The 14,522-nt window shown below is 37.2% G+C and overlaps 1 protein-coding gene across 1 annotated transcript in view; it reads right to left on the reverse strand.

Annotated features, from left to right (window-relative positions):
• The window catches only part of LOC127692777 (solute carrier organic anion transporter family member 6C1-like), a 111,904-nt gene that overhangs the window by 66,424 nt on the left and 30,958 nt on the right, over positions 1 to 14,522 (reverse strand). Inside the window, exon 5 of the mRNA XM_052193374.1 lies at positions 6,955 to 7,073. Within this exon, the coding sequence (XP_052049334.1) occupies positions 6,955 to 7,073 (119 nt within the window). The remainder of the gene's footprint in view (positions 1 to 6,954; positions 7,074 to 14,522) is intronic.

Genomic DNA, 14,522 nt, shown 5'->3' on the forward strand with positions numbered 1-14,522 from the left:
TTCCTCCTATGGTGCTGCAAAACCCTTCAGTTCCTTGTGTCCTTTCTAGCTCTCCCATTGGGAGTACCCTGAGCTCACTACAATGGTGGGCTGAGAGTGTCCAAGTCTGTATTTGTCATGCACAAGCAGAGCCTCCCAGATGACAGCTACATCTGGCTCCATTCAGCAAGTACTTGTAGGCATCAATAATAGTGTCAGGATTTTGTAACTGTGTATGGGATGGATCACTAGGTGGGGTAGTCTCTAGATGGCATTTCCCTCAGTCTCTGCTCCACATATTGACTCTGTGTCTCCTTCTGTGAGTATTTTGTTACCCCTTCTAAGAAGGACCAGAGTATCCATACTTTGTTCTTCCTTCTTCTTGAGCATCATTTGACATGTGAATTGTGTCTTGGGTATTCCAAGCTCCTGGGCTAATATTCACTTATCAGTGAGTGCATACCATGAGTGTTCTTTTGTGATTGGGTTACCTCACTTAGGATAATATTTTCCAGTTCTATCCATTTGCCTAAGAATTTCATGAATTTGTTGTTTTTAATTGCTGAGTAGTATTCCATAGTGTAAATATACCTAATTTTCTGTATCCATTCTACATTGAGGGATATCTGGGTTCTTTCCAGTTTCTGGCTATTATAAAAAAGGGCTGCTATGAACATAGTGGAGCATGTGTCCTTATTACATGCTGGGGAATCCTCTGGGTATGTGCCCAGGATTGGTATAACAGGGTCCTCCCCTAGTATCATGCCCAGTTTTCTGAGGAACTGCCAGACTGATTTCCAGAGTGGTTGTTCCATCTTTCAATCCCACCAGCAGTGGAGGTGTCTTCCTCTTTCTCTACATACTCACCATTACCTGCTGTCTCCTGAGTTTTTGATCTTAGCCATTCTGAGTGATGTGTGATGAAATCTCAGAATTGTTTTGATTTGCATTTCCCTGATGACTAATGATGTTGTATATTACTTTAGGTGCTTCTCAGCCATTTGATATTCCTCAGTTGAAAATTTTTGTTTAGCTCTGAACCGCATTTTTAATAGGGTTTTTGGCTCTCTGGATTCTAACTCCTTGAATTGTTTGTATGTATTGGATATTAGACCTCTGTTGGATATAGGGTTGTTGAAGATCTTTTCCCAATTTGTTGGTTGCTGTTTTGTCCTATTGACAGTGTCCTTTGCCTTACAGAAACTTTGTAATTTTATTAAGTTCCATTTGTCAATTCTTGATCTTAGAGCATAAGCTATTGGTGTTCTGTTCAGGAAATTTTCCCCTGTGCCCATGTGCTCAAGGCTGTTCCCCAGTGTCTTTTCTATTAGTTTCAGTGTGTCTGGTTTTATGTGGAGGTCCTTGATCAACTTGGACTTGAGCATAGTACAAGGGAATAAGAATGGATTGATTTGAAAATGAAAATTAAAAAATAATTACTGGATATAAGCTTCTCAATGCTTAAAAATAGACATAGCCTCATTGTTTTCTGATTGGAGAATGCTTATAATGACTATGCTATGAATACATTTGTGTGTGTGTGTTTATGCATATATATATTGGCATTTTTAGAAAGTCATGTGTTTCATGAATTCTTCCTGTGATTTTGTTAATAAGTAACCATATTGCTTTATTTCCATAATGTCCATACCAAAAATTAGTTAAAAATTTGTATTTTACTTAATTACATTTAATTTTCTTTCAAAATTAAGTTATATATATACATACATATGGATTGATTTGCAATCTTCTGCATGCTGACCTCCAGTTGAACCAGCACCATTTGTTGAAAAGGCTATTTTTTTTCCACTGGATGGTTTTAGCTCCTTTACCAAAGATCAAGTGATCATATTGGATGTGGATTCATTTCTGGGTCTTCAATTCTATTCCATTGATCTACCTTCCTGTCACTGTACCAATACCATGCAGTTTTTAACACTATTGCTCTGTAGTACCACTTGAAGTTCGGGATACTGATTCCCCCAGAAGTTCTTTTACTGGTAAGAATAGTTTTAGCTATCCTGGGTTTTTGTTATTCCAGATGAAGTTGAGAATTGCTCTTTCTAGCTCTTTGAAGAACTGAGTTGGAATTTTGATCGGGATTGCACTGAATCTGTATATTACTTTTGGCAATATGCCATTTTTCCTATTTTAATCTTGCCAATCCATGAGAATGGAAGCTTTTTCCATTTTCTGAGATCTCTTTCGATTTCCTTCTTCAGAGACCTGAAGTTCTTGTCATACAGAACTTGTTTGGTTAGAGTCACACAAAAATATTTTATATTGTTTGTGACTATTGTGAAGGGTGTCATTTCCCTAATTACTTTCTCAGCTTGTTTATCCTTTGACTATAAGAAGGCTACTGATTTGTTTGAGTTAATTTTATATCTGGCCACTTTGCTGAAGTTGTTTGTCAGCTTTAGGAGTTCTCTAGTGGAGTTTTTTGGGTCTCTTATGTATGCTATCATAGCATCTGCAAATAGTGATAATTTGACTTCTTCCTTTCTAATTTGTATCCCTTTGATCTCCTTTTATTATCTAATTCCTCTAGCTAGAACTTCAAGTACTATATTGAATAAATCTGGAGAGAGAGAGAGAGGTCAGCCTTGTCTAGTCCTTGATTTTAGTGTGATTGCTTCAAGTTTCTCTCCATTAACTTTGATGTTTGCTGTATATTGCTTTTACTGTGTTTAGTTATGGCCCTTGAATGTCTGTTCTTTCTAAAACTTTTAACATGACAGGATGCTGAATTTTTTCAAATGATTTTTTCAGCATCTAATAAAATGACAATCTGTTTTTTCTTTGAGATTTTTTATGTAGTGTATCACATTGATGGATTTCCCTGCATCCCTAGGATGAAACCTACTGCATTGTGGTGAATGATCCTATTGATAAGTTCTTGGATTTGGTTTACAAGAATTTTATTGAGCATTTTTACATCAATATTCGTAAGGGAAATTGGTTTGAAGTTCTCTTTCTTTGTTGGATCTTTGTGTAATTTTGGTATCAACATAATTGTGACTTCGTTGAATGTGTTGGATAGTGCTCCTTCTGTTTCTATTTTGTAGAATAGTTTGAAGAGTATTGGTGTCAGGTCTTCCTTGAAGAAGGTCTGATAGAATTCTGCACTAAAAGCATCTGGTTCTGTGCTTTTTTTGGTTGGGAAACTTTCAATAACTGCTTCTATTTCTTTGGGGGTTATGTAACTGTTTGGATGGTCTAACAGATCCTTATCTAACTTTGGAGTGAAGATGGTGACCTCATCTCTTACTGAGGGACTCCCTGCAGAGCAGATGTCTCCTGGCAGGATAGGTTCACAGATGCTGTGGTGCTGCCCAGCTCCTGTGTTCCTGTCTGCACCTGTCTGCTCTGTCCCTCCAATTTCTTTTTGGAGGCACTCAGAGCCTCAAAAAGAGGCTCTTTTCATTGTGCCCCATAAGTTTTGATATGATATGCCTTCATTTTCACTAAATTCTTAAAAGGTATTTAATTTCTTTCTCTATTTCTTCCGTGAACAAGTTATCATTGAGCAGGGCTTTGTTCAGCTGCCATGTGTATGTGGGCTCTCCATTGTTATAAACGAAATGGATTTAACATGTATCTACAGAACATTTCATCCTAAAATAAAAGAATATACCTTCTCAGCACCTCGTGGTACTTTCTTAGTACTTCATGGGACCTTTTCCAATATTGACCATATGATTTGTCACAAAACAGGCCTCAACAGATAGAGGATTGAAATAATCCCATGCACATTATCAGATCACCATGGCTTAATGCTTCTTTTAATAATCGCGAAGTATTTTATGGAACGAAGGTAGAAGTTCATGCAAGAATACATAGTAATAATGCAATAATAATAATAATAATAATAATAAATGTGATTATAATATTTTCATTCTTGTAATCATATCATTATACTTTCTTACTTGACATGATTTTAATCACTGCCATCTCTTACCCTCCTTTATCTTTTCTTCTCATGCAGCCCGTTTGGCCCTTCATAGCCTACATGTCCCTGCCACCATAGCATTTTTCCTGCAAATGTCATGACTATTCTTTACATCTGAGTGAAGTGCCCTGGGTAACAAATTTTCCTCACCCAGTATTTTGTTGTTGTATTTCTAGGCAGGCTTTAACTCATGGTTGTTGTGAATAGTGCAGTAAGAGTAATGAAGGTTTCACTTTTCCTGGATGATGTCACATTGGCACTTCCTTAAGGACAGCCACTCTGGGTGGTAAAAGATTCAATCTCAAACCAATCTCAAATTGCACTTCTCTGATTGCTAAAGTTGTTAAACAATTACTTTAAATCTTTTAGGTTAGCACATAAAGTCGTTGGCTTCATAACTTTTTCCCTGTGTAAATACCATCATACTCTGTTTTTATTTGTTTTCTTTCCCTATTGCTTACCCACATGTCACGACTACCCACCCCCATTGATTCCTCTCCCTGTCAGTCTCACATTCGGCTCATGTATTATCTGTATTTCATTACTGCCTATCCAACTTCCCTTAAGCTCTCTTCAGATCCTCCCCCCATTACTTCTCTACTTGCCACAACCACAATGCCTCTGCACATATGCACACACAGGTACACACATACTACTCACAAGCATGTGTAAATACATGTGTTTTTTATATTTACATCCTATTTATGGAAGAAAAAACATTTGGTATTAGACTATCTGAGTTTCAGTTGTTTAACTTAACATAAGAATTCCTGATTCTCTCATGATGTTATTTTTCTTTACAGCTGAATAAAATTCCATTGTGCATAGTACTATGTTTTCTTTATCCCATTAAACTGTTTACAAATATTTAGATTAGTTCCATCTTCTAGTTATTGTAAATAGTGACTAAAGATACACAGCTACTCAGGCGTACCTATGGGACAGTCATGTAATTAAGTTATATCATAGTTTTATTTTCAGGTTTGAAAAGAAATTAAATATGTATAAATTTGTGTGTGAGAAAATATGTGCACATGAGCAATTTCCTGTGTATCCCACAGATACAGGTAGTTGTGACCAAATTCAGGTCCTCTGCAAGAGTGGTATGCATTGTCAACAGCTAAAACATCTCCCCAGCCCCAGATTTTCTGAATTTTTTCTTTAGAAGAAAACCTCCAGAGTAACTTTAGGATCAATTCAATATACAGGTACAAAATCCAGACACTATTGTGGATGCTAACAAATGCTTACTGACTGGAACCTGATATAGCCGTCACCTGGGTGGCTCTGCCAGTGCATGACAAATACAGAGCGGGACACAGCCAGCCAGCCCTTAAACTGAGCACAGGGTCCACAATGGAGGAGCTAGAGAAAGGACCCAAGGAGCTAAAGGAGTTTGCAGTACCATAGAAGGAACAACAATATGTGCCACTTAGTACCCCCAGAGCTGCCAGGGAATAAACCATCAACCAGAGTACACATGGAGGGACCCATGACTCCAGATGCATATGCAGCAGAGGATGGCCTTCTTGAACATTGAAAGGAGGAGAGGCCCTTGGTCCTGAGAAGGCTTGATGCTGCAATGTAGGGGAATACCAGGACAGGGTAGCTGGAGTGGGTGTATTGGTGAACAGGGGGGGGGGGGGAAAGAGTTAGGGCATTTTTGGGGGGGAGGGACCAGTAAAGGGAACAACTTTTGAAATGTAAATAAAGAATATATCTAATAAAAAAATATAAAAAGAAGTTTATATTGCCACCAGCACTGAGTAAACTTTTTTTCTTTCCCCACGTTCTCATAAGCATTAATTCTCTTGGGGATAGCTGTTCTGACCATGTGGAAATGGAATTATAATGCAGGTCAAATTTACAAGTCCATAATGGAAAAAGACACCAAATCTTCTTCAAATATTCATTGTCTATTTGTATTTATTTAAAAATGGATTATTTAGCCAGATGTTGGTGGCACACACCTTAAGTCATAGCAATTGGAAGGGAGAGACACTTGAATCTTTGATTTCAAGAACAACATGATCTATGGAGTGAGTTCCAATACAGCTAGGCCTAGAGTAAAATCCTCCTCCTCCTCAAGAAACAAACCAAAACCAAAAAAAAACCAAAAAAACAAAAACAAAAACAACAACAACAAAAAAACAAAACTCAAAAAACAAAAAAAAAAACAACCAACCAAACCAAAAAACCAACCAACCAAACAAACAACAACAAAAACAAAACGAGCTCCAGCATAAGCTCTGTTAGTGATGAGATTTCCTTTCCAGAATTGTTTCAGCTTTTTTCCAAATATTTGTATATATTGTACTTTTATCCTTCATTTCTATTTATTTCTTTAAGAACTCAACCTGAACATTCAGACATTTCCTGACCCCTTTTCCTCTTTCCCTGCTTGCTTTGGCCTTCATCATTAGCAAGTCCATTCCTTCACTGGCATTAGAGCCTACTTTGTAACTTCAGTATGTATTGAACATAAGCTGAGGCATCCTCACTCATGGACTGAGCAACTACTGACCATCTTTTCACAGACAGACATTGTTGGATTAGCTGCACCAGAGCTTGTAAGTCATTCTAAAGAAATATATGATATTTGTGATCATACATATATGAATCATATATATACATATATATATATATATATAATATACAGAGAGAGAAAGAGATCCAGTAAGTTCTGTTATAATAGAGAATGTGACTAACATTGGATAAATAGATTTAAGCATACTTTCATATTTAAAAGCATCTAATAACTTTAAACATGCTGGGATAAAAGAAGAAATAACAGGTAGCATAAATACATACAAATAAAAATCTAGCTCATAAATATAATATTTGGATGGGATCCTCTTGGTTTCATAAAAATGACAACAAAACAATGATAATGCTCTTTCATCACAGAATAATACCAGGAGGAGTATGCTTTTACTCATTTTGAAATTATTTTATCAGTGCTTTAAGAATGGGAGCATAGGGTAAAAAATAATGTGACTAATTATATTTCTTTTTATACTCACCAGGTAAATTAGATGGAAAACAGAGCAGCGGTAAAGTTGTACAAAGTGAGCCTATAGCAATAAAAATGTAAGTTTTCCACCAACCATTCTGCAATATTCGAAATTTCTGAACATGTCCACTTGTACAGAGAAAGAGAGAAAAATTCAGTTAGGAGATTTTTAAAAATCATAATTTGTTGGTCGAATTTTCTGCTTATTTATATTCACTTATAATTTGTGACTATTAATTTTGGGGCTTTGCTGACAAGAGCTGGTTGTTAGCATTCGATGTTATTGGTCCTATTTAAAAAAAATTTCCCCTTTAATCTGTGCCTCTGGAAAACCAAGTCTTGCTTCTTTGTCCGGCTCCTTTAATCTTACACCTGGACCTCTCTAGCAGGAAGCCTTGCTCTTCAGGTTTTAATTCCTTTCTTGTTTATGACATCTGACCTTTTAGGACACATGACCTCTGCAATCCCTTCCTTCAGGCCCCTTGTGCTAATTGTACTTGCTACTTCTATGTTCTTTCCAGTTTTCCTTATTTGTATTCTACTTAAGATTTGTTTTGCTCTTCCCAAAGCTTAGGAGGCGGCAAAGTAGTGAAGGGATATGAAAGACCCTGTCCTGGGGTTTGCTAAATTTCTGTTTCACAGAATGTCTATGATCTATCAGTGTCTCCTCTCTTTAATCAATACTGAGCCCAATAGAATACTTTTAAAAGTTACCAAGAGTTGTTTGTTTGTATGTATGTTTGTTTGTTTGTTTTAATCATTTAGAGATAAGATCTACAGTAGTCAGTGAATGTTCCATTACTAATATTTTCAAATCCATACCATGGAAAATCTTATCTGGGAGACAGAAAGGATCCCCAGCAGGGATTATGACCACTGGATGTGCTTGCAGGGAACAGGGTTTGTTTCCTGTAACCACATGCTGGCTAACAGTCATCTGCAGGTTTCAAAGGATTCAACCCTCCATCACTTCATACACATTATGCAGACATATATATGCTGCAAAACCACGCCCACACATAAAATACAAATGAATACATCTTTATTATGATCTAAGATCTTCACTAAACAGTTATTGTAGGACAGATGCTCACTTCTACATCATCATGCTCTGCAGGAGCTCTTCTCCTACAATACTTGAAGAGTTTATTAGACTTTTTCATAAAATGTAGAATTGTTCACTAGTGAGACAATGCCTTTTCATTTGAGGGTGTTATTCAGGAATATAGGTATCCACCCACAGTCACATATGGTCCCAATCTTCATTTCCAATAAGCGATTGTCCTATGTTAATATGCAGCATCCATAGGAGCTAGACATTTCTCTCTTGTTATTATCTGATTATTGTTGTTTATTTGTTGTGGTCCTTTGGATTAAACCCAGTACCTTCTGCATGCTAAGCAGGAGCTCCATAATTAAGAAATTCCTACCTTACCTTGAAAGACTTACTCTATGTTCTGGATAGCCCTGGGCTTTTATTTTGATGCTAATTCCACTCCTGGGAGGGGCTGCAGATGAGGAGTTAACCTTGGGTACCTTCTCCCCACCTTAACTTTTCAAATAAAGGTTTGAACCAATGATTGGGCAGGAGGAAGGAGGAGGAGCTGAGGGTTTGGGGGAGGAGAAAGGGATCCATGGGAAGGGGGAGGAGCTATGGAAGATTGATGGGAAGGAAGAGGATCTATAAAGGATCAGAGGATTGAAGGAGAGGCTGGAGAGAAGCTCCTGGCCTGGAGAAACCTCAAGTTATATGGGTTAATATAGATGGGAATAGAGTAGTATAGTAGGGATCTGCCCAATCTAGACTTATAGCTTATTACTGATTGAGTCGAGATTTGTTTTACTGGGAAATTGGGTTAGAAAAATATAGCAACAACTCTAAGATGAACAGCCTCACAGTAATCTCCCAAACCCTTGAGAATATATAGATTACCACTGTTCCTTGCTCTATGTTGCTTGTAATATCCACAAGTTTTGTGATTTCTATTACTGTGAATCTACTTATGTTTTTAATAATATATTACATGTGACACATACAATGTGTATTTCTGCACCTAAAGAACTGGGGCCTCAACTAAATGCAAATTCTTTAACTATTAAATCTAAGCAAAAATATTGACAAGGAGATCATATATACCAGCTATATTTTGAAATCAATCTTTGAAAACTAAAAACTTATGATTCCACTATACAACTCTCATTAAACTCTTTGAAAGTCCCATATACTAGTTTTCTGATACATATTAAAAAAAACCTATAACAAACCTTCTTTGAACAACATTAAAAAGACTAGAGAAAATATCACAGCATGCTGATTTCTTTCATGGAAAGTTAATAATGCTTCCCAATTTGACACATAGGTGTAGTTGAAATCTAAGTGCTTTGGTCATTATCAGAATTCTGGATTTACCAGGAAAGAGCATGTGTTTATTTTAAATAATTATTGTATTCTTAAAATCTTGTTATAATTATTTATTTGATGTATACGAGTGTTTTGGCTGCATGTATGTGCAACATATGCAGAGTTTAGAAGACGCTGTCACACAAACTCTGGACTTGTGGTTACAGATGGTTGTGAGCCCCCATGTGAGTGGCAGAAAAACCAGGTCCTCTGAAAGAACAAGAAGTGCTCATTACTGCTCACCCATCTCTTCAGCTTCAACATGTGTTTGTGTGTGTGTGGTGGGGGTATGCTTATAGACAAGTGTTAAACTGTTCAAAGATCCTCAACTGCTAAAAAAGGAGGTTTTAATACTGAAATAAAGAAAATATGTCATGGGATATAAAAGGAGAAAAACTTTTCACCATGGGGGAATTTAGATATAAAATTCTTTGTTGGCAATAATTTCTACTATGTGCATAAATATATCAAAGACCAAAAAAATTACATAATCATCTCAATGGTTATAAAAAGTGTTAGATCAACAGGGTCACCTAAGCAGGACCATTGGAGCTCCCAGAGACTAAGGCAGCAATCAAGGAGCATCCATGCTCTCTTTCCAGACTTCTCCCACTGACCTTTCTGGCCTCAGTGGGAGAGAATGTGCCTAATCCTGTAGAGAAGTGAGGTCCCAGAAAAGGGAGGTGCTGGAGAGGGTGTGAAGTGGAGGTGTGTGGGGAGTACCCTTTTAGAGTTAAAGGGATAGGGAATAGGGAGGTAGGAATTCTGGGAGGTTGGGACCATGAAGGGGGCAATGTTTGTAATGTAAATGAATAATTTAATAAAAAAGTGTTATGTTAAAATCCAACCAGTCTTCTAGTTAAACCTCAAAGAAAGTATCAGAAGAGTCAGGTACACCCATGAATTATAATAGAGCTCATAAGCCATTGCTGCAGGAAGGATTGATCTAAACAAGGCCAATCTAAAAGCCTCTCCACTGCAGTTAAGAATGGAAAGTTGAGTACCAACTCTCTGTACACTTACTCAAGAGAGCTCTTATGTCTTAATCTAAGTAGATGGATGAGGAAAAGAAATAGAGAAAAGTAGACATAGGTAGGAGGGAAACTAATTTATTTAAAGATGATAATATCCTATATTTAACATACTCTGAAGACTCATGGAACAGTAGTAAGATAGAAAATTGGCATATAAAGATTAATGACTTTCCTAGAAACAACAATAAGCATACTAAGAAAACTATCAGAAAACACCCACATTAACAGGTGAACCAAGACAAATAAGAACCTAGGGGACAACTTATGAAGTAAAAGTGTATGTTTTCCACTATCCATAGTAGGTCATGTACATAGAACATTAGGAAAACTGTCAAGAAGAAATAAAGAAATAAAGAGAAGAAATAAAGGAAAATAATAAAAGATGGAATGTCCTTCATGTTCATGAGTAGAATTAATAATGTAAAAATGGACATTATTTTTTTTTATTCTTTCATCTTTTCTCACAGTCCAAATTTTATCCCCTCCAGGTCCACCCTCAGACTGTTCCACATCCCACACACCACCAATGCCACCATCCCTCTTCCCCTGTCTCTAAGAGAATGTCCCCAATCTACACACACACCCCAGACCTCCCCACTCCCTTGGGCCCAAATATCTTGAGTGGGCCTTTGGTGCATCTTTTCTGACTGAGTCTAGACCTGGCAGTCCTCTGCTGCCTATTTGTTGGGGGCCTCATATCCGCAGGTATATGCTGCCTGGTTGGTGTTTCAGTGAAAGACTCCAGGTGTCCAGGTTAGTTGAGACAGCTGGTCTTCCTATAGGGTAGCCTTCCTCCTCAGCTTCTTCTAGCTTTTCCCTATTCAACCACAGCAATCACCAGCTTCTTTTCATTGGTTCGGTGTAAATATTTGCATCTGACTCATTCAGCTGCTTGTTGGGCCTTTCAGAGGGAAATCACTGATAGGCCCCTGTTTGTAAGCACAACATAGCATCAGTAATACTGTCAGGCCTTGGGGCCTCCCTCTGAACTGGATCTCAATTTTTACCTGTCACTGGATATCCTTTTCCTCAGGCTCTTCTCTAATTTTGTTCCTGCAGTTCATAATTCTATGTCAGAGATCTGACAGTGGGCTGGCAGCCCCATCCCTCCACTTGATGCCCTGACTTTGTAGTCAAGGTAGACTCTACAAGTTCCTTCTCCCCACTGTAGGACATTTCATCTAAGGTCCCTTTGAGTCTTGAGAGTCTCTTACCTCCCAGGTCTCTGGTACATTGTAGAGGGTCCCCCTACCTCCTGTGGTTGCCTGTTTTGATTCTTTATGCTGTCCCTCAGGGTTTTAATCCTGTCCCCCCCCTCCTTTGCCCATAACTCCCAATACCTAATCATGTTCACTTCTTCCCCTCCCTGTCCCCTTTCCCATCCAGGTCACTCCCTCTCTTCCTTACCTCCTGTGATTGTGTTGTACTCCCTCCCAAGTGGGACTGAAGTGTCCTAATTTGGGCCCTTCATCTTGTTAGCATTCTTGAGTTGTGTGGATTTCATTCTGGGAATTCTGAACTTTTGATAATATCTATTTATTAGTAAGTACATACTACTGTGCATATCCTTCTAAGTCTGAGTTACCTCATTCAGGATGATATTTTCTAGTTCTATTCATTTGCATGCAATGAAATGATGTCCTCATTCATTCTAAAAAGCTGAGTAGTATTCCATTGTATAAATGAACCATATTTTCTGTATCCATTCTCCCTTTGTGGGATATCTGGATATCACAATAAGGGCTCTATGAACATAGTGGATCATGTACTCCTGTGGCATGGTGGAATATCTTTTGGATATATACCCAGGAGTGGTAGAGATGCATCTTCAGGTAGATCTATTTCCAGTTGTCTGAGAACCTCCAAATTGATTTCTAGAGTGGTTTTACCCATTTGCAATCCCACTAGCAGTGGAGGAGTGTTCCCCCTTTTCCATATCCTTGCCAAAATATGCTGTCACTTGAGGTTTTGATCTTAGCTATTTTGAGTGATGTAAGGAATCTCAGGGTCATTTTTATTTGCATTTCCCAGAAGACTGAGGACTTTGAACATTTCTTTAAGTGCTTCTTAGCCATTCGAGATTCTTCTGTTGTGAGTAGCTCCACACCTCATTTGTTCATTGGGTTGTTTGGTTTCTTGGTGGTTAGCTTCTTGAGTTCTTTACATAATTTGAATATTAGCCCTCTATTGCATGTGGGGTTAGTGAAGACATTTTTGAAATTAGTAGTTTGTCGATTTGTCCTATTGTCTCCGCCCTTTCCAGTTTCATGGAGTCCCATTTATCTTTTTTTTTTTTTTTTTTTTTTTAAATCTTAGTATCTGATCCATTGGAGTCCTCTTTAGGAAATTTTCCCCTGTGCCAATGAGTTCCAGTCTCTTTCCCACTTTCTCTTCTATTAGATTCAGTGTACCAGGTTTTTGGTTGCAGTTCTTAATCTACTTTAACTTCAGCTTTGTGCAGGGTGAAAAATGTGGGTCTATTTTCATTTTTCTACATTCTGACTGCCATTTATTGAAAATGCTTTCTTTTTCCATTCAATATTTTTGGCTTCTTTGGCAAAGAGCAAGTGTCCATAAGTGTGTGGCTTAATTTCTGGGTCTTCAATTTTATTCCATTGATCAGTGTGTCTGTCTCCATACCAATAATCTGTAGTTTTTATCACTATAGCTCTGTAGTATCACTTGAATTCAGGGATGGTGATTCTCACAATCGTTCTTTTATCGAAAACAGATGTATTATTGAATCATTGTAAAGATATAATTCAATACTTAGCAAATGCTGAGGACATTATTTGCAGAATTAGAAGAAATATCCTAATATTCAAATGCAGACACAAACACCTAAACAGTCAAAGAGTTCGAGGAAATGCAATGCTGAAGAAATCTCAATTTTGGATCTTAAAGTTCACTACATTCATGGTGCCTAATATCACATGGTATTTGCAGAGAATTAAGCACATGAATAGAGATGGTGAGAAACTAAAGTTACACTGCAGATGTCTGATTATAAATGAAGGGAGGAATCACATACTGGAGAAAAGACAGGTTCTTAAAACCTGGTTCTGGGGAAAGTAGATGTGCATATGCAGAAGATAAAAGGAGATCTTTTTCACTCTAAAAATCAGTTAAAATGAACCAAAGGTCTTAATCTGAAACCTGCAAATTCTAATCTTGCAGAGAAAAACAGAGTGAAGAGACTCCAGGGCAGAGGCACCAGCAGGGACATTGTCTATCACACTGGATGTGCGGGTTCTCCTCTCATCTCCCGAGGATCTTCCTTCACCTTCTCAGGATATTATTTGTCTTTATTACTAATGTTTCATTTTCAAAAGGTGGCAGCACATCATCAAAGCTTGCTATGGAGTATTTTTAATTGATGTGATAGTTACCACATTTTGTGTAATGACTGAATTTAAGATAGATATCAATTTATTGCTTTAAATTATAGCATTTTTAATGTGGTGAATGCCTGATGGATAAGTTTATTATTATACTATGCTATATTTATTATATTATATTGCTCCAAGTTTATATAATTACTCTTAGCTATGAGTTATATCTTTTCAATTTTTACTCAGCTCAGTTTTAGCCAATTACTTCATTTTTTTTTTTTTTAGGATAGATTTCCATTTCTTTCAAACAATCTAATAGTGAATACAAAGACTTCTCCATGGCAATTTCTGCTCTTTGACTGCTTGCTGTTGACCTGACTAACAAATACATTCCTTCACTGGGCTTAGAGCCTACTATTTCAGGAACCAAACAGATACTGAAGATCATCTGAGACATCAAGCCTCACAGACTGAATAACTGATTTTCCATTCATAGGCAACTATCAGTGGATGAACAGAAACCTATACATATATAAATATATGTGTGTAATAACTATTATATATTATATAATATATGATATAAATGTATATATGTATATACTATGTATATATAACAGATATAGTACGGATACAGATATACAAAGATAGAGATATATCTGATAAATTCTGTTAATCTAGAGAGCACTGTCTAACACAGTATGTAAATAAATTTGAGTATATTTCAATATAAAAGACAGCTGTACACATTGCATGTATGCTGGGACATGTGCATAGGTCAGTGGACAAATGACATGAATGGATACTTTTTCCA

This window comes from Apodemus sylvaticus, chromosome 9, assembly GCF_947179515.1.
Source record: "Apodemus sylvaticus chromosome 9, mApoSyl1.1, whole genome shotgun sequence".
In the NCBI taxonomy this organism is placed as follows: domain Eukaryota; kingdom Metazoa; phylum Chordata; class Mammalia; order Rodentia; family Muridae; genus Apodemus; species Apodemus sylvaticus.